The sequence below is a fragment of the Natrix helvetica genome, assembly GCF_964273705.1.
Source record: "Natrix helvetica genome assembly, chromosome: 3".
NCBI lineage: Eukaryota > Metazoa > Chordata > Lepidosauria > Squamata > Natricidae > Natrix > Natrix helvetica.
Window position 1 is genome coordinate 140,047,124 of NC_138549.1, and position 26,699 is coordinate 140,073,822.

The window sequence follows — 26,699 nt, forward strand, 5'->3', positions numbered from 1 at the left end:
GGTTTGGCATTTTAATCCACCGAAGTATTGCACAGGACGTAAACTGCTCTAAGTAAAACTACCTTTTGCAATTGACAGACGGTAATTTCAATGGTGTTCAAATGGTGCTCCAGATCTTCTGGAATTGTAACCAAGGAGCCAATTACTATTATTGCTTTCTTTTGCCACAATCATTCTACTTCTATTTGCAGGTCTTTGTATTTGGGGATTTTATCCAGTTCTTACTTTTATTCTGTCAACTCCACATACTGCAATGACCACTATCCAGTGTTTTTGTCTTTCTTATTGACAATTGTAAAGTCTGGGGTGTTATGTGACAGATGCTTGTCTGTTTGAATTTTAAAGTCCCAGAGCAATTTAGCTTCTTCATTTTCTATTACTTTCTCTCTTTTTATGGTAAAAGCAAATGGTATTTCTTGCAGATTTTCCAATGCACCACTTTTCCTATTTGTCATGCAATTGTTTGTAATCAGCCTGTATGATCGCCTTGCAGGGAATGGAGCAACTCATCATGGCCAACTCTGCAGGACAACTCACTGTGGCAACTCACTGCAGGACAACTTGTCAAAGGAAAATTCAATGATGTAGGACTGCCATAACCTGATTTATTCAGTATTGTTGACAGAGGAATTAATGCAATAACAAATAGGAACAGCGATAGGGAGTCTCCATGAAAGATTCTTCTCTTAATATTAACCTCTTCCAACCTGTCCCCATTGACCAGCAACTGATTCTTCCATTGCACTGTTGATCTTTTCACAAAGCTTCTGATGTTTCTACTGACTCCTGTTGCTTCTAGGCATTTGATTATCCAATCATGTGGCAGGGAGTTGAGTGTCTTCTTGTGATCAGACCAAACTATATTCAAGTCCATCTTCCTTCTCCTGCAGTTTTCCAAAGTCATTATGTCAATTAGGAGTTGATCTTTTGTTCCTTTCCTTTTAGAACTTTCCTTTCAGCGCAGGTGGAAAGAGCTTGTTTTTAATTAGATGCTGTTGGACTGCATCAGCTACAAACTAGTTTAAAAGCAATTTAAAAGTTGTTGGTAATCAGGTAATAGGTTTGTAGTTGCCTAGTGCTGCCCCTTTTGCTGAATCATTCCTTATCAGGTAGGTTTTGCCAGATGTTAGCTACTCTTTAATTTCACCTCTTGGCAGTATGTTATTAAACTGCTTGGTAATGAATGAGTGGCAATTCATAATGAATAATGGCAGAAAGTGAAGAGGAACTAAAGAGCCACTTGATTTGGGTGAAGAAGAAAAGTACAAAAGTTGGCTTGAAACTCAACATTAAGAAAACTAAGATCATGGTATCTGGCCCTCTCAATTCCTGGCAAATAGATGGGGAAGAAATGGAGGTAGTGACAAGATTACCGCAGATGGGGACTGCAGCCAAGAAATTAAAAGGCGCTTGCTCCTGGGGAGGAAAGCTATGACAAATCTAGACCGCATACTAAAATGCATAGACATCATCCCGCCAACAAAAGTGTGTATAATCAAGGCTATGGTTTTCCCAGTTGCAATGTATGGCTGTGAAGGTTGGACCATAAGAACGGCTGAACACCAAAGAATTGAGGTATTTGAACTATGGTGCTGGAGAAGACTCCTGCGAGTCCTTTGGACTGCAAGGCAATCAACCCTGACTGCTCTTTAGGAGGCCAGATCCTGAAGATGAAACTCAAATACTTTGGCCACCAAATGAGAAGGAAGGACTCACTGGAAAAGAGCCTAATGCTGGGAAAGATTGAGGGCAAATGAAAAAGGGGACGACGGCGAATCATGTGTCAGGATGGAGTCACTGAAGCAGTAGGTGTGAGCTTAAACGGACTCCAGAGGATGGTAGAGGACAATAAGGCCTGGAGGAACGTTGTCCATGGGGTCGCGATGGGTCGGACACAACTTCGCAACTAACAACACCAGTCAGATGATTCAACCAAAATCCCGCAGTTCATCTTCACCTGGTGCTTACCAATTCTTGGTCTTCCTTGCTCTTTTCTCTACAATTTCTGATGTTATTACAAGTTCTTTAATCTCATCTTTTTTATTCTTCTCCCCTCCTTTAACCAAGAACTGCACTGAACTGAACAGTTTCTTCCTTGTCAGATATTAACTATAGTTTATTGCAGTTACTCTATGGGTGGATTGATAGAAATGTTTCTGGTTTGATTTAAACTGGAGATTTTATCTATAGCATGCAATTCAAATTTCATAAATGATGATCTTTTATTATTTGCTGATTTATTATTTCCAGTCTTCCAGTCTATTATTTTTAATCTCCCTTGTTTCTAGATGATACTTCTTGATAAAGTATTCTACAGTCTTGTTTCTCAGCTTCTTTTCTTTAAACTGCTTTAACTTATTTGCATTTGATTTTAGCACGATTTTATTTTCCAGTCTGATCTTCCATTTTGGTGGTCAAATGTTTAGCTTTCTTTCTTCATCATTAATTCTACATCCTAAGTATTCAATTATAACTGCAGCCATACTGTACAGTATTCAGTTTACTTCTTGAAGTGAGCTAGTGTCTCTTATTTAATATTACAGATTGGCATCTTTTAATATTTGTGCTCTGTTTCTTTGGAACAATCTTCAATGAAGGCAACCTTATTTCATTGTTTTATGCTGGTTTTTTTTTCTTTGTTTCAATTCTTCATTTTCAGTTAGAAGGATTTTGTTCTTTCTGAAATAAAGGCATAGGAGAGAGTGACTGGCTTAGGAATGAAAATGATTCAATAGAAATGCTGGCTGCCTCCATTGCTGGTTTCCTCTGGTTTGCCTCTAGTCTGAGCTACTTTTGGCATGGTTTTGATTTCTTTACCCTGGATAGACCTATGCAGTTCTTCCAATTCTGCTCCTGTGAATACTTTACTTTGTATTATAAATCACTGTTGCTCTGCTATCCTCTGTTCTGTTACTTTCTGATTCTGGATGTTGCTCTTTCCAGACCAACTGCATTCTTTCTGATATCCTTTTCTTGCTGGACTTGATTTGTATTAACATATCATTATTTCTTTGTTTTCAATCTTTGTATCTTTGTGACTGATAAACAACTTTTCTTCCAGTAGTCTTGCTCCTGCTGGCCTTGGTTGCTCAGCCAACAGTCCTGAGTCCTGTAGCCCATTTGTCACCAGAGATCCAGGAATTCCAACACCTAGCATGGTCCTTGTTGACCTAGGTCCGTGATGGTGAACCTATGGCATGCATGCCAGAGGTGGCACGGAGAAACCCTTTCTTGTCGGCACAAGTGCCGTCGCCAGCTGCTCTTTTGGTTTCCCGCACGCCAGCTGGTCTTCACACATGCTGGAGTGCTGGAAACCCAAAGACCAACTGGCTCATGTGCTCTGGCACATATGAAGAGAATGCGTGCGCGCACACACGTTCCAGTTTGGGCACTTGGTGCCGAAAAGGTTTACCATCACTGACCTAGTTGATGATCAATCTGGTATGGGTTACTGCAAATTACTGTATACCTCAGCATTTTATTTACTGGAGAAACATTCTTTGCCTGGGTCTTCTGATGAGATCTGCAAATACAAGTAGAACAACTGTTGAAAAGGTCAGGGAAAATGCGCTACCATAACTAACTGTTCCTTGAGGGAAGAAATCTTGCAGTTGTTGCAAAACAGACAATGAGCTAGACATTTTGGAATATTTAAACACCCATATTCTTGCCGCATACTTTTTTAGAGCAAAGATACAAGTCCATAATGCTGAGAGATTTAATTCTCACACAATTAGTGAAAAATGATATAATAGCAAATGTATCATGATAGCAAACATGATAATGTGAGGACAAAAACAAAGACTGCAAAGAGGCAAGCTAATCTGCTCAAAAGATGGAGAATGTATTCCTAGATACAGTGGGAAGGAAAATGTGTAGGAGTGTTAGGTTATACTGGACTTCATATGGAACATTGCAGTTGCTGAAGTACTTTTGTTATGACTTCCTACTTTCTTTAATATATATTTCATACAATATCCAACAAAATGGATCCACATGGAACTGTTTCCAAAAAAAAAAAGCCTGACCACTGAACTCAGTATAGCAAAACCAACACAAACTACAAAAAAGATAAAATTACTATACATAAAAAAATCTCAGAAACAATAAACAGACTGCCACTTGACATTACTGTAGCATGCAAACCAACTAAAGCTCTCCAAAATATCTTAATTAACTCAAGTAGCCAAAAAGTAAAAACAAGAGTCATCTACAACACAAAGTTTAAGGGTTGTAACAGCCATAGGACAGATAGGCAGAAGACTAGCAAAGCACATCCATGAACACCAATTAGCTATCAGAAGATACAATGAAAACCCTTCAATTTCATAACATATGACAAATATAATCTGAGAAAGCTTCCTAGATCAAGCTAAATCCAAAAATGGTAGGGAATTCCTGGGAGCTTGTTACTCAGGCAAATCAGCCATCAACAGGCACCTAGGGATAAACAATACTTACACACCATTCCATAAAGACAGTTAAAAAGCTAAAAAGGGAGCCAAAAGACCAGAATACCTCCTTGAAAATAATCAACAGTCAGATAAGCATGAAGTAACACTAGGTTTATCACCAGATTAAGCAGTAAATAATACCCTAATAATGGAACCACCAACTCAGGCAAACAATCAAGCAGTAAACAACAGTTTAATCAAAGAATTACCAAAGAGTAAACAACGCCTCCACCAACACTGACAAGGCAAGCAACGGTATATAAACACATCAAATCCCACTCGCTTCCAGCACTGAAGATGTTGTCTAGTCAGGTAATAAAATGCTGCAAGCAAGAGAACATCAAAAACTCCACAGTTCAACCCTGAGCTACATACTTTCTCTTCTATAAGTATATCTTTATTACTTGTCATTCTTTCAATTTTTGATAAAGATTTATTATTCAATATGATCATTCCTTCTTGTTACTGTATCCAAATCTTATTTATTTATTTAAATTTATAATAGTCACCCAACACTATGGATTCTGGGTGGTGGTACAAAACTAAACCAAATACTCCAAATACATAAAAACAAGCAAAACCTAAAACCACAATGTCACCCCAGACTAAAATGATCTAAAAATTTTACAAAGCAAAGCAAAACACCACTACTTCAAACAATATTAACCTCAGGCCTGGGTCCAAAGTCAGGCTTTCCAGAATCATGGGAGACAAGGTGATATCCCTTTCATTAAATTATAGATTGTAAATCTCTTTGGAATCCAACCTACCGGTAGTAAAAATATATGCTTTCTGTAGTTATTATAATAGTTTATACATGAGGAGGACAATGTAATATTTGCTGTCAAGCCCTTAGAGAAGAACACAGAGACTTTAATATGGAGTTTAAAACCATAAATCGAAGGAAAGATATACAGTAGAGTTGGAAATGGAGTTCCCATTGATTAGATAATGAATCTTGCCATCAATTAATTGTTTATTGCTGCTCCTGTTTTTCTCTAAACTCATCACAATTCTTACAGCATTCAGAAACCTGTAATAAGGAACAACCCTTCTTTTTAACAACGGTAACAACAAAATGAATGTTGGCTAAAGATGCCCAAAAAAATGAAGCTTTTTTAACAGTTGTCTTTAGCTGGATCTTTCAGTTTTGATATGGATTAGCAATAATCCAGTAATTGCAGCAATCTCAGGCCCAAGGATAAGGCCACAAAACTGATGGGGAGGGAGGAGGAGCCAACGTCACAATGATACGGATGTGCGGTCTCGATGCTCCGAGACTGCAGCCAATACTTTTGCCGCTGGGTGGTCCAATCAGACCTAAACCATGCCGCAGAGACGGTGAACAGGAAGAATATGTCTTGCTGATCTCAGGGACATTGCAAAGTCCCTGATGGATCCAAGATAAGTTCTTCAAGCCGGCGACAAAAAATCCAGCCATTAGGCTGATGAAGTCAGGGAGGCTCCAAAATTGAAAGATATGGAAAGAGAAAGTGTTTCCAGCTGGTGAAGAATTTTTGCCATTTTAAAAGAGACTGCCTATAAAAAACTTAAAGTTAATTTAAATTTGAGAACAGAAGAAATAAGCAGCAGAATTAAGCTTTGAATGATTTTGGACAGTGGGTTATCTTACTTTTTAAATGCTATGTTCATGGATGGAATTTATGCAAGCCTTTTAAAACGAATGGATTAAGTTTTCTTCTTCTATTTTTTTTCTTTTATTATTATTCTTTGAAACCTATGGACTCAATTTCTCCTTGTTCACTATTGCGGGTGTGTTTCTGCCCTTTCTTCTCTAACTCATTCAAGAATTTGACTTTTTTTAACTTGGAATATAAAAAAGTTATAAAAGGAAAGGAAAGGAAACAAAGAAAATTGTAACAACAGAGGGAAAGAAAAACACTGCTGCTCGGAGGCTGGAGGTTTGTGTATTGGAGACAAAACACTCTTACTTTTCTCACTGATTATTCTGGCTTGGCACTTCAAGGTCTCACTGTTTGTTTATAGAGAGTGATAAGAAGAAAAGCATATATATGTTCCTTTGAAGTATATCTTTAACCAGAGAAAAGTGAAAATAAAACCTTATTATGAATTTATGCTTAATCTTGTAAAAACCTTCCAAGCCAGAGCAACAGTGTTTGTCAGCTGGAGATAATGGCACAACTTCAACAGCAGAAAGAAATTTTAAGCCTGTAAAAGATATTGTTAGAAATTCTGAAATTATCAAATACATTTGAGAGAACGGAGAAGAAGTTGAAAAACCTAGAGCATCTAACAGTAAAATATGATGAAGAAGTTGGAGATGTTTATCAAGTGGAAAAAGTGGGGTTTAGAGTCCTAAAAACCGAAGAGAAAAATGATCATAAAGAAATTAAATCCGCTGATATTTATGGTGATTGGTTTGTGTCTGGAAATAGAAAGAGTGGAACACTGAAAGATGAATTAAATGGAGGGAAACTCTACCCCAGATGGCAAGATACAGAAGAAGAAAAAACAAAAGAATTTATGGATTTAAAGAGAGAAATTTTATTAGCAACATCATTGATAACACTACTGATAATTAAAGATAAGCTGATTAAGGAAACAGAAGAAGGGCATCGAAATTACATGAGAGACTTAATAAGCAATGAGTTGCTAAGAGGAGTCCATACAAATTTGATTAAGGAGATGATTAGAGGAATGATATCACAAATGGCAGAAGACATGAGACTGTTTTTCTACTGAAAAGATACAGGTTGATAGATGGAAGTGTATAATTTAAAACTAGTTAGTGAAATTTAGTGACAATAGATATAGTCGAATAAATAATTGATAATGATAATAATAATAGTAATAATAATAATAATAATAATAATAATAATAATAATAATAATAATAATAATAATAATATATGCATATGTATTGTTATGATAAGTAATAATTGGATATGAATATTGAATGGTACCCATGAAAGGAAGATTAGAAATCTTTTTGGTTATATATAAAGGCTAATAAAAAAGAACTAAGTTAAATTTAGTTAATTTGTAATTATTATGGGGAAAAATGTCATGATATAGGATACAGTCAAATAAAGGAGGAATAATGATAACAACGTATGTATATGTATGGGTTCAACATAAGGAAACTGGATGTAAATTGTAAACAGTGATTTGGAAAGAAAGATTAGAAATTTTTGTTACTAAATATTATGGATGTTTAGCTAGAATAGGCCATAAGGATTCAGTGTTATTGGAGGATTTTAGAAATAGCAAATGAAATGCCAGCAGGTGGTTATGTTTTAAATCTTGATACATTTTATGATGAAGGACGTTCAAACAATTGTAGTCAAATGAAAATGGAGGTATGATGATGGTAATATGTATAAATATTTGAGTTAAAATACTTGAGTTAATATGAATTATGGTTGATGACTATGGAAGAGATGCATGAAAGTCTTTTGTAACCAACTGATACACTTTCTACAGTATGTAAAGAATGAGGATTCTTTGTGTTGTGTTTGTTTTGAAAATAAAAAAAAATATTTTATCAAAAAAAAAACTGATGGGGAAGTACAATCTGTGCTTCCAATTCTCACACAGATGACCAAGGCCAAAGTATTTATGGGGAAATTCCTTCTGTACTGTGCTGTGCTGAGCAAAAGTAAGGAACATGAAGCCATGGAGGCAATGCGTTTTGAATGCATGGGAGCTCAATGTAATGCTTTCCCAATTTCAGTAAATGGATTGTGAGCTTGATGACAATCAATTCCTGCAACTATCAGAAATTGTAATAAGAAAACTAAATAAAGTTAAATGACTCTTAATGATAATAGATGATGAGTAAGAGAGAAGGTTCATGAGACTTCAGCTGAACCACAAACATTGGAATGAATAGTTTCCATTCTCACAAGGCTAAATGTGCAAGATTTGCACATTACATGCAACTGAAGATTTTATGAAGTTGCCGGTGGCATCAGAATAAAATAAGTTCTGGTGCTTCACAGTTGAGCAGTCTAGATCTTAAAGGTTACACAAATGATTAAATGTCAATGGGTAGTCTCACATATCTGACCTTTACTTAATTTTCAGATGTTATCACATCAGATATTGGGATTGATTTGTTTCTGAAGAAGCCAGATCTGGTTGTTTGTTTATTGTGAAATATACAATATTTTATTGACATTTCAGAAGGGGGTGGTCTCTTGGAAGGGCACTCTTCTGAAACATAACTAAAGGTAAAGGTTCCTCTCGCACATATGTGCTAGTCGCTCCCGACTCTAGGGGGTGGTGCTCATCTCCGTTTCAAAGCCGAAGAGCCAGTCCTGTCTGAAGATGTCTCCATGATCATGTGGCAGGCATGACTAAGTGCCAAAGGTGCATGAAACACTGTTACCTTCCTACCAAAGGTGGTCCCTATTTTCCTACTTGCATTTTTACATGCTTTTGAACTGTTAGGTTGGCAGAAGCTGGGACAAGTAACGGGAGCTCACTCCATTAGGCAGCGCTAGGGATTCGAACCGCTGAACTGCCAACCTTCTGATCGACAAGTTCAGTGCCTTAGTCACCACGTCCCATTAAACGTAACTAGGTTCTTCAAATAATACACACAGATCTTGTGTGTATTGACCTGGCTCTTCTCACAGAGAAGAGCTGTCCAGTCTCTCAGCTGCGGAAGTTCAATATTCAAAACCACTGATGAAAGAGAGGAGGTGGGAATGATGGAACCAAAGAAAATAATATAGGGAACACAACGAATATGTCTTCTCTTGACAATATAGTGTCATAATTCCTCAAGTATTTTATTGATCCCCAAATAGAATTGTATTAATGCATACAAAATCTTAGAGGTAATGGATGCATTTGTCCTGTATTTTTCCTGGCAGACCCTTTCAAATTGGGATTTAAGCCTCATTAATTCCAACCCACATCTCAGTTAACAATTGAAAATCAACAATATATTATCTCACTGAGCATTTGTCTTGTCTTGGGTTATTGCTTTTGTGACTGGCAGTCACCTGTTTGAAAGATTCATCAAAAATAGCCCTGAACAGTGTCACCAACTGACATAGTTATTCACATCTGGGCTGTAAATTGGTTGCCTCTCCCTCTGTCAGAACGCTAATTATAAACCCCACATTAAATCAGTCCAAGAAAGGTGCACAACTCATTGAGAAAGGAAAGTACTAAATCTGCCCTGATTTCATCATACATCAACCAAAAAAGCAACTGCTCAGCCATTGAGAACTGATGCAGCTCCCACTATGGCTGCTAGATCCGGGATTGCATGTGTGTTGTCCCTGGGAATGAATTCCATCCACCATACTTGTGGCACCGGTGTATTACTCATCAACCAATCATTCTCAGTTGCCACACGATTATGACGCTAAAAAGATGCTAGAAATTTGTTCCATATACACTTCAATAGATTTACAGCATAACCATGGTTTATTTCTGGAGTATTGCTGCTTTTTCTCATTCTTCATGGATGAGATGAGTAGCTGATCCTTCTGTAAGAACTTCATTCAAGCCACGTCAAACAGTGGAAGAGTTAAGGATAAGGATGAGGTAGATATGTTGTTTTTTACTACAGATACAAAAAGACCTAATAATAAATGTCATATACCACAGAATCCAAACCACATTCCACAGAATCCAGACTCTATTTTCTGTTTCTCTTTCTCCCACCCTTATGTGGTGACAGACTTCGTGCTATTTGTTTCTCAATTTTGGATCATAATGGCACCTGCATTGTCTTTTGCTAAAAGTCCTGCAAGGTACCCACTCCTAGTCTAAAAGCTCATAGATAAATCATAGATAGATTTAAAAGCTCAGATAAATTCGCACATAGTTCTTACCCCGAATATTATGTAGGAACTTGTGTTATGTTACTAGCCATCTCACATGAAATTATTTTATATACCCACAATGCTACCCATCAAATAGCACACTGCTGCAGCAATCTACAGAAAAATGTATAAGTAAGCACTGCAGCTTGCTGCAAAACTAGCTTATGTAACTTCAAGTACACATGGCACCACACAGTTCAAGAATGCTAATGAGGAATAAACTATAATTTAAATAATTATAGATGCTAGAAATTTACTATGAAATCATATTCTAAATTACAAAATTGTTGTACATTAAATATGAATAAGTATGACTAAAGAGCTCCTTTTTTAGCCTGGGGCATTTAAAATTACCTGTCAAAAGAAACAATTACAAAATAAACTAATTCCATGTGTGACATCAGAGAAATTTTCAAGGTTTAAGATTTAATTTTCATCACATAATCTTTATAAAACATGTTGCCAGAAGAAGTAGAGTGGATAATCTCAGCTATAACAAATATGCAGGAAAGGCCATTTATGGCTTATACTACTACTTGTGATCCTTGAATGCTACCTGAAAAAGTCAATATTATAATAGATGGGTGAAGTTACCAATTGATGTCAGTGACTTAAGTTTATATTTTGCAAGGATCAGCTGATCAAAGCATTTATACTGCTATTGTAAAAATACTAACTGTCCTTTCAGGGAGAATAATGATGCCTTTCACCACAATCCTAAAATGAGTACCTCAGTCATCTTAGCTAGACACATTTATATTTATTAGGGCTGGACAAGTTTGGTTTCAACTCAAAAGAGGTGCTTTGGAGAGCTTGGGAGTGTGAATAAAACACCTGCCTATGACTCATTAAAGCAACTTTTCCAGCTGCAGTTGCACAATCCTGAAAACCAACAGGTATTTTGATTTCTCACAGATAGCATATTTTTTCAAAGAATCTCTTCCTAAATGAAACCAAAGCATTTACACAGCCCTAATATTTATTCTCTCTCCATTAAATTGAAATTGAGTCTATAACTTTTCAAAGAATCTAATGGATATTCAGCTGTTTGAAGTGGTTTTTCATTTTCATGCTCTTCATCTTGCAAGGCTAAACAGGCTATCTTTTCTAAAGAATGACGATAGAGAATTATTCTAAATGACAAAGCCAAGCATTACCTCTGTCAAACATTGGTGACAAATAAGAAAGCAATGAATACAGTATCATCTTTATGTCTTAATCCTTTAGTTTAGCGATTACAGTATAAAAGCTATTTTCTCTGTGCTAAATCACACAAGATCAATACACTTGCGCCTAACTATTCCTTCTGCTTGCTTATATTTCAGCTAACGAAAATCTGGTCTATTTATCTTCTTACCTGAGGTAGAGCAGAGTTTAACTGTCTCTGCAATTGGTCTCGTTCATGCAAAGTCTCTTGCAGTCGGCCCTGAGACACAGACAGTGTCTCACGTGTTTCCCGAAGAGTCTCTAGCAGTTTATCTCTCTCATCAAGCATGTTCACCATCAGCTGTTCAAAGTTGGCATCAGAATCAGAGCCTGGCTGTGGCCCTAAGGGGTCACCCTCACTAATGGTAGGCATTACCTCACACATCATGGCAATACTTTGCAAATTGCCTGTGCTAGAGGAAGAACTTGAATTGCCAAGGGAATCTCCCTAGAATGCCTCTTAAGGCAGTACAAACAGCAAGTTAAGGTCACATGGTTACTGTAGGCCACTACAGATTGTGGCAACTGTCAAATGTAGATGATAAAGTCCATAAAGGAATCTCCATTTCCTTTTGCAAATAACTGAAACTAACATTACATATCTAGAAAAATCAGAAAAAGTCATCACATTGTTACGCTCAATGTATATATAAAGTAATTAAGATCAGCAAGGCCCCTAGATTGAACTGATAATGTAATCTTGTGAGAGTCATTCCCATAATCTTTGACAGATATTCCTTTGATCTCTCCAATGATGACCATCAACCAGGGCATACAGTTCTTTGTTCTTAAAATTTTTCATTCTTTCCATTCAGCACCAAAATCCTTGCTGGTTTTAAGATCTAGAAAGGATTGGAAAGCCTACAAAACATTTCACTCGTCTTGATATGATCAATAAAAATCAACTTGGATAGATCAAGCAGTAGTTTATGAAATCCAAAGGAAAAGTTGACTGATCATTCTTGAAGCAAGGTTAAACTTTTGCCAAAGATTCATCTTTCATTCTTCATTTAAAATCTGTTGGAAAAGAAAATATTTAGAGGTTAGAATTGTGTTTCATTTCTAAATTTAGATCAAAAGCTTTTCATTTCTAGGGAAAATTCAGAAGGGGAACAGTTTATGGAGAATTCTACATTACAGATTAATACAGTTTACCATTTATTCCCTAGAGCCATTCTTAATATAACAATCAGGTGTTGTTGTTTTTAAACGTAGATACCATGGAGCATTTGTTCTAATTTTAGAGCTTTAATGTTTATTGAACATTGTATCTTTTGCAAACCACTTGACTGTAATGTATCTTGAAATTAAGTATATTTTGCCTAGATCCTTTTAATCTAAATTCTATTGCCGAATATTTGTTTATTTTTATCAGAATACTAGACAACCCATTACTCCTTGGATCACATTTTCTGAGATTTTTCCTTACCAGATTCCTCAATGCCTTCAACAATGACAAAGTTTCTACTGTTCTGCCTTCCCCAAACCAGCTGGAATACACTCAGAGATGTATCTGTTTGAAAATAGCCCAGTCAAACATCCGCACAGGAAATACTTTATGATATTTTGTATTATCATAAACTGTTTTATGATTATTTTATGCCATAAAATAATTTATAAAATTTGCCAAATTTCAAAACTCATTTGAAGTACCTTCGTTGAAAAGGTTTTGCCCTATGGTGTATGGGAAGTCCCCTTACTACAATCATGAAATATTGGGGGGGGGGGGGTATTAAAAAAGGCAGAATATTATATTTCCCCAAAGGAGAAATGGAGAAAAATCTTAACAGAGACAAAAAGCAGCACCCAGCATCTGCCTGAAGTCTTTAGAGATGGCAATTTTGTGCCCATTAAGAAATCCAAACCAATCTATTCAGAAACAAAACACCTTCAACTCCAGGTGATGGGATAAAGAAGGACAGGACTTGACCTGCAGGACATAATAGGATTAATCCACCACCACTGAAATAGCAAGAGACACAAAATCCCCTTCACTACACAATCCCAAAGTCACAAAAATCTATAAAGATCCACCCATTCATTCAAACAATTTGTCAGCTGTCCTAGAACTGCATGCTGTTGGTAGTTCTGCTCTTCTATAAACAAGAGTCCTTTTTTCCAATCAACTTCCATTTTATTTCCAGCGCCTTTCTCCCGGCTTGGAACTAGACCAGATTTTTCTTCCTACAGGTGTACGATTTCACCCAATTAAAGGTTACAGGAATTAGAATTGTATTACTATATAAATTTTTCGTATTCTTGTACTGCTTCCTGCTTTAGGGTAATGATTTGATTATTTCTGTTGCAATTATCCAAATTTACTGAAGTATATCACTTCCACTGTGTGAAAAAGAGAGATCACAACCGGTACTATTTTTCTTGCAATAAAAAGATAAATCAACATTAAAATTATTTCTATAGCACCACCTCCTGATCATATAGTACCAAGGCACATGGGTATAGAATGAAATTATTTAATCTCATTTGTTTAAAAATATGATTAATATGATTTATTGAACAAATATTTTGACTTTACATTCTATGGGAGATGGGCAGTCTACCAATATAAACAAATAAATATTGTGTGAAATAAAAGAATACAAGTAGAAGAACCAGAAGAAAAAACAATTTAAAACAAGAATAAGTGAAAAAAGAGGGTGCATTTGAATGTTGGTGACAAAATAGAATGAATTTTTCTCCCACCAAAATTAGGAGTAAAAATGGGAGTAGAATATCTCAGAGAGCGCTGACACCAAATCCTATCTGAAATCTCTAATAGTCCTAAAAAGCCATTTTACAGGCTGATTGCAACTCAATGTTTTTGCTTTGTTCTGATTTTTAAGAGTTTAAGTGGAAGTGAGAAATATCTGCAAGGCAAATCCTCCCACCTATCTTTCAAACCTCTTCTCCAAACCTAAAATTGGCCTAAAATGGCTGCTGGGGAAAAGTTGTTTTACAAGTGCGCTTTGTCCTTCCCAGGGGTGTCTTGTTCCCATCACCGCCCTCAAAACACTGAAAATATACCCACACACAGACACAAGGAGAAAAATATCAGCCTCACTCCTTTCAGTGGCATAAACACATTGGCAACTTCTGCAGCCCCAAACATTATCCATGCCTATATATAAAAGCAGCTAGATCAAATAAATATGTGGCAGGTTGGGGATTGATTTGCAGGTGAAATCATCTTGAAATCTTGAACCTGGCCTGAAATGTCATCAAAAAGAGTTTAAAATATAGTAACCCAAACCTAGAAATGTTTTTCAAAAAACTTATACAATACAATACAATAGCAGAGTTGGAGGGGACCTTGGAGGTCTTCTAGTCCAACCCCCTGCCTAGGCAGGAAGCCCTATACCATTTCAGACAAATGGCTATTCAACATCTTCTTAATAACTTCTAGTGTTGGGGCATTCACAACTTCTGGAGGCAAGTTGTTCCACTGACTAATTGTTCTGTCAGGAAAGTTCTCCTCAGTTCCAAGTTGCTTCTCTCCTTGATTAGTTTCCACCCATTACTTCTTGTTCTACCCTCAGATGCCTTGGAGAATAATTTGACTCTCTCTTCTTTGTGGCAACCCCTGAGATATTGGAACACTGCTATCTGTCTCTCCTAGTCCTTCTTTTCATTAAACTAGACATATCCAGTTCCTGCAACTGTTCTTCATATGTTTTAGTCTCCAGTCCCCTAATCATCTTTGTTGCTCTTCTCTGCACTCTTTCTAGAGTCTCCACATCTTTTCTACATCGTGGCGACCAAAACTGAATGCAGTATTCCAAGTCTGGCCTACCAAGGCATTATAAAGTGGTATTAACACTTCTCGTGATCTTGATTTTATCCCTCTGTTTATGTAGCCAATAACTGTATTGGCTTTTTTGGCAGCTGCTGCACACTGCTGGCTCATATTTAAATGGTTGTCCACTAGGACTCCAAGATCCCTCTCACAGTTACTACTATTGAGCAAGGTACCACCTATACTGTACCTGTTCATTTCGTTTTTGTTGCCTAAATGTAGAACCTTACTCTTTTCACCATTGAATTTCATTTTATTAGATAGTGCCCAATGTTCAAGTTTGTCAAGATCCTTCTGTATCTTTAGCCTATCTTCTGGAGTGCTGGCTATTCCTGCCAGCTTGGTGTCATCTGCAAATTTGATGAGTTCCCCATTTATTCCCTCATCCAAATCATTGATGAAGATGTTGAAGAGTACTGGGCTTAAAACAGAGCCTTGGGGTACTCCACTGCATACTTCCCTCCATGTAGATGCAGTTCCATTGAGGACTACATGTTGAGTGCGATTGGTCAGCCAGTTATGAATCCATCTGGTGGTGATGCTGTCTAACCCACATTTTTCTACTTTATCTAGTAGTAGGTTATGGTCTATTTTATCAAATGCCTTACTGAAGTCGAGGTAAATTATATCGACAGCATTTCTCTGGTCCACTAATTTTGTCACTTTGTCGAAGAATGCAATAAGATTAGTCTGGCATGATCTGTTTTTGACAAACCCATGTTGGCTTTTGGCTATTGCTTTGTTTACTTCTAGGTGTTTGCTAATTTGTTGCTTGATTATCTTTCCTGGTATTGAGGTAAGGCTGATAGGTCCATAGTTTCCTGGATCTGTTTTTTTCCCTTATTATGCATTTACCAAAAAATGGCATATAAATTTGAATATCGAACAAGCATTCTCAAGATAATTACACGCAGTAGAAGTATCTTTTGTATTCCATACAAAATTCAGAATCACAACAATAATATATTTTGAATTGAATCAAATAAGGCACTGAAGGCGGAATACATAAAACCGTTATCTAGTAGGCTAATGTTCTCCATGAGTCTGGAAGTATATCTGTATGTATATGCCAGTGGTGAGCACTGTTCCCTCTAAACTGTGCGCTTGCACGGCTGCGCACATAACAAGAAAACACCGCGCAGAAGTTTCAAACTGCACACAGTGTTTTTTAATGTCATAAAATATGACTGAAAATATCCCTCCTCCCTCCCTTCTCTCTCTGCACCGAACTTTCTCCTCCATCTGGTGATTGGTCAAATCAAGGAAGACTCTACCCGGAGACTGATGACGCTGCAGAAGGGAGAATTCTCATTGGTCCTCTGGGGCTTTGTCGGTTCCTGGGAAAATGCGATTCGCTGGTTGTAGCCTGCGTTTCCCTGCACATCCGGGGTTTCTCAGGCATTGCGTCGTCTGAAGTCCCGTTCTGGGCTAGGCAGCCTTTCTGAGATCCCTTCGCTTTGCAGAGAGAGGGAAGCAGCGGGGAATTGGACTGCCTGAGCCAAAGGGGTCCACAGGATCTTGAGACTTGGTTTTTGAGCAGTACCATTCCATTCTTTCCTTTTCCCTTTCTGTCCTTCTTCTATCTTCCTTTGCGTTTCCTTTCCTTTCCCTTTTCCTTTCCTTTCTTCTTTCCCATTTCCTTTCCCTTTTCCTTTCCTTTCTTCTTTCCCATTTCCTTTCCTTTTTCCTTTCCTTCTTTTCCATTTCCTTTCCTTTTTCCTTTCCTTTTTCCTTTCTTCTCTTTTCCTTTCCTTTTCTTCTTTCCCATTTCCTTTCCTTTCCCTCCCCCTCCCTTCCTTCCTTCCTGGGGGTCTGAGGGAGAGGGAGAGGACCCTTTACCTCCTTTCCCCCCTCCCCAACATCTGCTCTGATGGCAATTATGGCTAAAAAAAATCAGGTGCTCAGGCATGAAAATGTGCTGCTCAAACACTATACTTTTCCGCACACACTGAAAAAAAATTAGAGGGAACATTGGTGGTGAGTTGTCAATATTTTTACTACCGGTTCGGACACGCTCGTGGAAGCATCCAGGTGGGCGGGCAAAGCCTCCTGCTGCTGCTGCTGCTGCTACCAGTTCACCTGATCCGAGCTGAACCGGGAGCAACCCACCTCTGGTATATGCATGGACTAAGTAGACTTTAGTCTTTCCACTATTAAGACGGCCTTCAGCTGAAGAAGTCCACTAAGATATATTATCTACAAAAATAAATGCCAGGAAAAGCTATCCACAAGTCTCATGAAAAACACACTCGCGGGAAAATTTATCATACTGTAAGATGAATGGAAGCTGAAGTAGTTCTACCGTTAATACAAGTCAATGTATTGCCAAGTATTTCTGAGAAAAGTCTCTTGAGTACCACTCTTCCTGAACAAAAAATACCAGATGCCACCAGCAAAACACAATATACACTCAAACTATTCTACAATTAATTAACATGTAAATATCGTTTTAAAAGCTTCAGCTGTACTGAAGGGACTGCTACTGAATGCTAGAATTGGAAGAATGCCCTGTTCAAATTAAGCTTTTCTGGTCAAGCCCAGATATGCATTTTAATAGAGAAGTATTATTACCACACATTCCCATAAATTCCTTCCCAAATGAAAATCAGCTTGTTATAATGATAAACGATTATCTTTGCAGAGATAAAATACTGGCCACAAAAAAAAATCAATAATATCAAGCAAAGAAATTAACACATAGAAACAATCACTGTATCATCATCAGCCCAGCAGAGGTGGGTTCCTAACCGGTTCGGACCGATACGGCCAAGTAGGTAGTAACTCAGCCTGCCACGCCCCTGAACCAGTTCTATTGGCGTCGCTATAGGCATTGCCATCGTTTTTTGCTTCTGTGCATTTTTTTTACTACTGCGCATAGCGCACATCAAGCCCATGCAACAAGCGCATCCCGGAGCAAACTAGCAGTAGCAGAAGCCTAAACCTACCCCTGCAAGAACCATATTTCTTAAAAATAAGACAAATATGGAGAACCAACTAAAAATGTGTAAATGAATGCACTGAATTTAACAAAATTCAAGATGCTCTTACAAATATAATTCAGGACTTACGCACAAGATCCAACTTTATTCTACTTTTTCCATTTTTTGTTTGTTTAGTGCAGATGGAAAATAATCAGAATAAACTATTTCCAATCTTGTGTCCAACAGATGGTAACATATAAATATCAGTAGCAGTTTTCACTTAATAAGGAGATATGAGATCAAAATACATGCATTATTAGATTCAAAATAAGTAACGCTATTTTCCTCCAACTTCATTTTATCTTATTTGTACGGTACATCCGAAGAGTGGAAATCTAACAATAAGAGGCCAACAATCCAAATGTCATCCTGAAATCCTATTCTGAAATATCAGCTACAGCTAACTTGCATTTTTAGGTGCTTATGTATATCATACTGTCATTTTTCAGGGCAGGCTAGAACCCATCTAAATCTTATCTGTACAGGTAATCCTTGACATACGACGGAAATGGAGCCTGCCCATTTGTCATAACAGGCATAAAATGAGTGAGTTGTGTGACCGATCCAATTTTATGACCTTTTTGTAGTGATTGTTAAGTAAACACCTTGGTCATTAAGTGAACCAATAGTTTGCTATGCGCAAAGGTTTTGGCAAAAAACAGAAATTTCAATGTTTGGCAAAACCATCATAAAATGCTATCACATGATGCTGCAAATGGCCATAAATGTGTCTGTTGCCAACCATCAAAAGTTTGGTCATAAAACTGCAAAAAGATCTGACAATGTCCCCCCTCTATTTCAATACCTACAATGGTTGCCGGTTGTCTTGCTGCTACAATTCGAAGTGCTGATTACTGCCTATAAAACCCTGCATGGTTTTATATATAAATATCTTATTCTAAAGGGACGCAGCGGCTCAGTGGCTAAGATGCTGAGCTTGTCTATCAGAAAAGTCGGCAGTTCAGCGGTTCGAATCCGTAGTACCGCATAACAGAGTGAGCTCCCGTTACTTGTCCTAGCTTCTGCAAACCTAGCAATTTGAAAGCATGTATGTAAAAATGCAAGTAGAAAAATAGGGACCACCTTTGATGGGAAGGTAACAGTGGCGTTTAGTCATGACGGCCACGCGACCACAGAGACATCTTTGGACAGTGCTGGCTCTTTGGCTTTCAAACGGAGATGAGCACTGCCCCCTAGAGTCGGGAACAACTAGCATATATATGTGAAGGAAATCTTTATCTTTACCTTATCCTCTTATAGGACCTCGAAAGCATGCCTTCTTGGAGATGGCTTCTACACTGTGGAACAATTTTACCCTAGAGATCAGTACTGCTGACACTCTTTTGATTTTATGTAACCTGCTAAAGACCCAGCTCTTCCAGGCCTTGGATTAAGATGATGGTTAGATCTCATTGGTTTGATTTTTTTTTTGGTTCTGGTTCTCTCTTCCAGTGAGTTACCCTCTTTTTTTGGGGGGGGGGTTATCTTTTTTCTTCTTTTATTTGTAAGCCTTCAAAAGTCACTGCAGAGTCAAGCAATCTATTTTATTCAGTACTATTTTAACTATTTTATCAGGATTTTAGTCATGTTTGCCCATTCAGCTTGAAGAAATAGAAGGTATAATTTCCTTCACCCACATCACTAACTTTTTCCCAAAATCTGAGAAGCACATAACTGTAAACTTTGTTCTATACTATAAACTAAAGTGGAAATGAAACTACTTGCCTTATCTTGATGTAATTTATATAATATTCTTCCTTTGTCTAGATACAGAGATGTGGAACAAACTGTTACAACACAGCCTCTCATTTTATAAGGCAGGGGTCCCCAACCTCAGGTCCACGGACCAGCATCAGGGCATGGCATGCCAGAAACCAGGTCACACAAACAAGGAAAGCCCCATCTGTGAGATGCAGGCAGCATGCGCAATCACACCCCCTTCAGTCCGTGGAAAACCTCTTTCTATGGAACTGGTCCTTAGCGTCCAAAAGATTAGGGACTGTTGTTATAAGGAATGATCCAAGTTTACTGAGGTTTTTTAGCCTATTGGGAGTCACAAGAGGAGAAGGGATAAAAACTGTATTTGCTCTCCCCACCTTTCTTACTCCTCAAATGGTTTCCTATGATGTGGGATATGGCTCTAAATACTCAGCATTGATGGCTCTCTGCGGTTCTAGAATCAGAAGAATGTCTTATGGCTTTGAAGTAGAGGATAAGTGACAAAGGGAACTATTTGCTTCCTTAAAAACCCATGTTTATAATTCAGGGAACAAAGGCATTTTTAACTTTATGGCATGTATTACATAACTTTAATTTTCATTTCAGAATGCTTAAGAGTTTGAGCATATTGCCTCTTCCATCTCTTCTTATACTATAGCACAATGCTTATTTAAAAGTACTAATCTTTGAAAATACATGTATATTACTCTGCTTTATCTTAAATCACTACAAACTATCTAAAATATCATCTGCACATTTTACTTATTTATTTAAGATTTTTTTTTGCCACCCATCTCATATCCAACGACTCTGGGTGGCTTACAGCATAAAAACTTTAAAGCATGAAAAAACATTACAATCAATGATCATAGAACACAGAGGATAAAAATAATTAACAAATACAAACCATTAACATCAGATGGGAAAGGAAAGAGACACACTGGGGGGGGGATTAAGTTTTAGTTAGTCAACCACCTCCAGCATGAAGCTTCCTGATTAGGTCCCCAAATAATCTGGCAGAGCCAGATCTTGAGGCTTTTTCAAAATGCCAAGAGGGTGGGAGCCAATCTCATCTCAGGGGGTTAAGATATTTCAGAGATCAGGGGCCATGGCAAAGAAGGCTCTTCTCCTAGATCCCATCATTCGCTGCTGGGATCGGCAGTTTGGCCCCTCTGCTCCGAAATATGGCCCTCTGCTAGCGTGGGATGAGGAGGTTCTCACATATTAGCTTTTTCTTGAATTAGGAAACTATTTGGAGAAGAGTAGACAATCTGTGTTCATCTGGGTGTTCGTTTCCTTACCTAAACAGAGAAACAGAATGACTATGGCAGCGATGGCGAACCTTTTTTGGCTCGCGTGCCATAAGTGGGGGGAGCGCAAGGGGGTAGTGTGTGGGTGTGCCGCACCCATAATGCAATGTGTGACACCCCCAGTACGCATCCGCGCATTACAGCTGCTCCCCCCATTTTTTGCATGCTTTTTTTGCCCTCCCCAGGCTCCAGAGGCTTTATGGGCTTCCCTGAAGCCTCCGGAGCAGTCAAAACGACCCTCCGAGCAAACTGGAAGTCCGTTCCCGAACTTCCAGTTTGCTCGTAGGGGCAGTTTTTTGTGCTCCGGAGGTTTCAGGGAAGCTCATGAAGCCTCCGGAGGGCCTCCGGCGGGCCAGGGGAGGCTCTTTTCGCCCTCCCCAGGCTCCTATAAAGGCTCTGGAGCCTGGGGAGGGGGGAAATAGCTTTTAAAAAGGTGAACCCAGCTGGTCAGCGCGCGCATGCGTGTTAGCCAGCTGACAGGGCAGCGCCTCGTGTGCCCTGACAAATGGCTCCGCGTGCCACCTGTGGCACGGGTGCCATAGGTTCGCCATCACTGGACTATGGGATAGCAAAAAAGAAATGAAAGCAGGAAAGTCCACAGAGGGAATTGTGGCAGGAAGCATCAAAAACCTTCCTTCCTCAGAGCCTGGTCCATAACCCCTTCACGCTACAAAGAGTGGGGACTCTGAACACAAATTCAGATAGAAAGCCACAAGTTGCAGCTCATTTTAGAAGGCCAGTGCACCAGCATAAACTGTAGTTAAAAATGGGCATCTGTTTGAATATCCTTCTTGTTCTACAAATGCAAGGAAATACCAACATAGATTTACTATTCACTTTAAAATATCAGGATAGGAAAAACACTTAATGACATTCAAGTATCAATATCTGAACTAGCAATTATTAGTATCTAAATGATGCAGCTGCAGCAGCCTCTGATTTCTGACACAAACACGTACAATTCCTCCTCTGCATTAGATCACAATAAGTGCTAATTTATTCAGAGGTACCAGAACTAAGCAGTACTGCCAAAGCCTACACTGTAACACACTAAAGCTTTGACGAGACAAATAATTACGCCTTGCTCCACATCAGTTGAAAGCTTTAATATATCATGTCGCTTGCCTTAGCACCAAGTAACAATAGGAAATTATTTGACTTCATCCTCTAGAAAACAGACAAGAAAACTATATTATTATATTACAAGATCCAATCTGGGTTGGTCACCAGGACCAGAAGTTTACTCTTCTGAGCTTTTGGACTTGTGCTAGAACTGATCTTCAGGAAAACTCTCTTACTCCTGGAATAAACCTATATTAGTTGAGAAGGAAAGGCCTGGTTGCCCATGCAGTTTGGAAAATGAACAAAATTGACATTATCAAAAGAATAAATACCATCAGTTGCTCTTCTGTGCATCGACAGGACAAATTGCTGTGCATTTACTGGAAAATATTCACAGTGTTTAACCTGCAAAGTTAACAGGAAAAAAGATGTGTCCATTTTCCACCAACTCATTTTTGTTGTTAGTTGCGAAGTCGTGTCCGACTCATCGTGACCCCATAGCAATGTTCCTCCAGGCCTTCCTGTCCTCTACCATCTTCTGGAGTCCATTTAAGCTCACGCCTACTGCTTCAGTGAGTCCATCCAGACCCCTCATTCTCTGTCGTTCCTTTCTTCTTTTCCCCTCAATCTTTCCCAGCATTAGGCTCTTCTCCAGTGAGTCCTTCCTTCTCATTTGGTGGTCGAGGTATTTGAGTTTTATTTTCAGAATCTGACCTTCTAAAGAGCAGTCAGGGTTGATCTCCTTTAGGACTGACCGGTTAGATCGCCTTGCAGTCTAAGTGACTCGCAGGAGTCTTCTCCAGCACCATAGTTCAAAGGTCTCAATTCTTTGCGCTCAGCCTTTCTTATGGTCCAACCTTCACAGCCATACATTGCAACTGGAAAAACCATAGCCTTGATTATACACACTTTTGTTGGCAGGGTAATGTCTCTGCTTTTTAATATGCTGTCTAGATTTGCCATTGCTTTCCTCCCCAGGAGCAAGTGTCTTTTAATATCTTGGCCGCAGACCCCATCTGCAGTGATCTTGGAGCCCAGGAAAATAAAATCTGTCCCTACCTTCATTTATTTCCCATCTATTTGCCAGGAATTGAGAGGGCCAGATGCCATGATCTTAGTTTTCTTAATGTTGAGTTTCAAGTCAACATTTGCACTGTCCTTTTTCACCCGCATCAAGAGGTTCTTTAGTTCCTCTTCACTCTCTGCCATTAGAGTGGTATCATCTGCATATCTGGGGTTGTTGATATTTCTCCCTGCAATCTTAATTCCAACTTTTGATTCATCTAGCCCTGCCTTTCTCATGATGTGCTCTGCATATAAAGGGCTGATTTAAAACAAGCCAAAGAGACCTAGTAGAAGATTGCAGCCTTAAAGAGCACGTTCTATAACTTGAATAATATGCAGCATCCAAAATCATTGCAAGGTCAGATACAGGTGGCCTTGCACCTGGCCTTTTGACTTACAATCATTTGTTTAGTAACTGTTCAAAATTACAACAGCACTGAAAAAATGAACTTATGACTGTTTTTCCACTTACAACTATTGCAGCATCCCCTTGGTCATGTGATCAAAATTCGGATGCTTGGCAACTGGCATGTATCTATGACAGTTATAGTTTCCCAGGGTCATGTGATCAACTTTTGCAACCTTCTGACAAGCAAAGTCAATGGGGAAGCCAGATTTACTTAACTGTGTTACTAATTTAACAACTGCAGTGATTCACTTAAACTATAGCAAGAAAAACAAAATGGGGCAAAACTCATGTAACAACTGTCTTGCTTAGCAATGGAAAATGTGGGCTTAGTTGTGTTTGTAAATTGAGGACTACTATAGATATCTTATTTCCAACAAGTTTTACTAATCTGCAGTAGCAATTGGTTATATATTTTGTCAACATGTGTACTCATGCAAAGAAAGACAAGGACTCTAATTTTGAGTGTGTGTTTTAAGAGCTACACAGGCAGAAACATGGTTCAGATCTTGCTCTGGAAAAGTGTTTGACAGAGGAAAAATATAAAATATAAAAATATATAAAATAAGAAAGGGGAAAACTGCTCGGAGAAGGTAACATATGCACAAGTTTTTATACTGCCAGTAAAGTGGTAGTTGCTCTTTTAGGAAGATGATTAAAAACTAAAATCAAACTAAGGAGCCAAGAAAAATGCAAATTGCTAAAAATATGGGTTGTCAACAGAGAGAGACATATTCTATACTCCCTCCACTTCTAAAATCTGTGCTTGTTTTTTTTAAAAAAAAACATCTGAATCCTGTAACTAAAATAATACATACAGAGAAGTTTATAAAATTCAGCTAATGGGCAAAAGGCAAAAGAAAGTAGGCTGTTTGGAAGATTGTATTGTTTTCCAGACATCTTGGTTAAAAAAAAAAATCTCAGAAGGAAAGGACCATCTGTAAACATGTGCCTCAGATGCTATGAGATTCATGAGCATACCTAGATCTAAATCCATATAAATCTAGAAGCAGTACCTTGATTGACAAAAAAAATGTGAAATATAGCATGTTTCTTTTCTCAATTCTCAATTGCTACTGTTGACGCTTTAGAAAAATGGAACAAGCCTCTGATTGTTATAAATGAAGAATGTGTGATCTAAAATTTTCAGGGAAGGGAAGAATTACTTTGTAAAGTTTAATTTAAAAAAAAAAAAAGCTCTCCAAAACATTTTGAAAAATACTGTGCCAGAAACTGGTAACATATTATATATGACAACCCAAAGAACAAATTGAAAAAACTAGCAACACAGCAAAATGCAAGAAGGATTACTGCACAGTTTGATCATTATTTCCAGCTCTAAAAAGCGTGGACTTCATGGATACTTCTGTCAGTTGGGTTTTTTGGAAAGCCGAATAGAAGATACACAAAAAACCCCACTCCTTAAATGTAACACTATAGCATTGAATTGCTGAGTATACAAGCATTTGGAGGGGGGGGATCTTTCTTTTTTGGAACATATGAGTCAGATTTTCTATTACAACAGCTCCAAGCATTATTTCAGCTCAATTCCCATTAAGTATTTTCTGAAAATGTCAACTACAACAGCCTCAGTTAATTTGGTGACCTCTTGCATATTCCATCACATTCTTTGAATGATACTGTAGTGTTACTGAGCAATTTCTTTTCAAATTCCCCATCTTCTACACTTGCATCTGTAAGACGTTAGCACCCATCTCTCTCCTACAAGAATGAAATATTTTAGAAAATATTAAAAAGGCAGAATATTATACCTCCCTGGATGAGAAAAGTAGAAACATGTTCTTGGAAAGCAGCCCCCACCTTTGTAAATAGCCCCATAAGGGCTGGGCCAGCTTATCTACAACACAAAAGATATGGCCCTCAGGACAAGATAGGATTAGCCCTCTGCCCATCTAGCAACAGAACTCATCACAAAGCAACTGGGAAGATTAATCACCCAGCAAGATTCAACCAAACTTGGGACTCAAGACACTACAAAGTTACCCCTGCATGGCCACATGGGAGTCCGACAACCAATCAGAATACATTTACAATACAATACAATAGCAGAGTTGGAAGGGACCTTGGAGGTCTTCTAGTCCAACCCCCTGCCTAGGCAGGAAATCCTATACCATTTCAGACAAATGCCTATTCAACATCTTCTTAAAGACTTCCAGTGTTGGGGCATTCACAACTTCTGGAGGCAAGCTGTTCCACTGATTAGGTAATTGTTCTAACTGTCAGGACATTTCTCCTCAGTTCTAAGTTGCTTCTCTCCTTGATTAGTTTCCACCCATTGCTTTTTGTCCTGCCCTCAGGTGCTTTGGAGAACAGTTTGACTCCCTCTTCTTTGTGGCAACCCTTGAGATTTTGGAACACTGCTATCATGTCTCCCCTAGTCCTTCTTTTCATTAAACTAGACATTCCCAGTTCCTGCAACCGTTCCTCATATGTTTTAGCCTGCAGTCCCCTAATCATCCTTGTTGCTCTTCTCTGCACTCTTTCTAGAGTCTCCACATCTTTTTTACATCGTGGCGACCAAAACTGAATGTAGTATTTCAAGTGTGGCCTTACCAAGGCATTATAAAGTGGTATTAACCTCTTACACAGGAACCTCCAAGGCGGGGCCCAAGAGAGGTTCTTAATCTATCTCCCTCTCTCACCCATGTGCTCTTTTTGCCCAGGACCTCAAACCATCTGGTCCAGCCAACCATTAAACCATGTTTCCAAGCAGTCTCAATGTTTCCAGTGTCTTTCTTCCCACTTGGAACTGAATCCAGATGGTCGTTTCTTCCAATACATCTCTGAAATGTATTTTGTAGGAAGTTTTCCCCACTTTCTTGTCATCTAGTCCAGGATCTCCCCATTGACTCAGATTT

General features: G+C 38.3%; 1 protein-coding gene across 5 annotated transcripts in view; it reads right to left on the minus strand.

Annotated features, from left to right (window-relative positions):
• PPFIA4 (PTPRF interacting protein alpha 4) overlaps positions 1-26,699 on the minus strand; it is a 125,072-nt gene that overhangs the window by 82,553 nt on the left and 15,820 nt on the right. For all 5 annotated transcript variants that reach the window (XM_081947493.1, XM_081947492.1, XM_081947491.1 and 2 more), the window contains exon 2: positions 11,636-12,501. In XM_081947493.1, coding sequence (XP_081803619.1) covers positions 11,636-11,872 — 237 coding nt within the window. In that variant the 5' untranslated portion in view covers positions 11,873-12,501. The remainder of the gene's footprint in view (positions 1-11,635; positions 12,502-26,699) is intronic.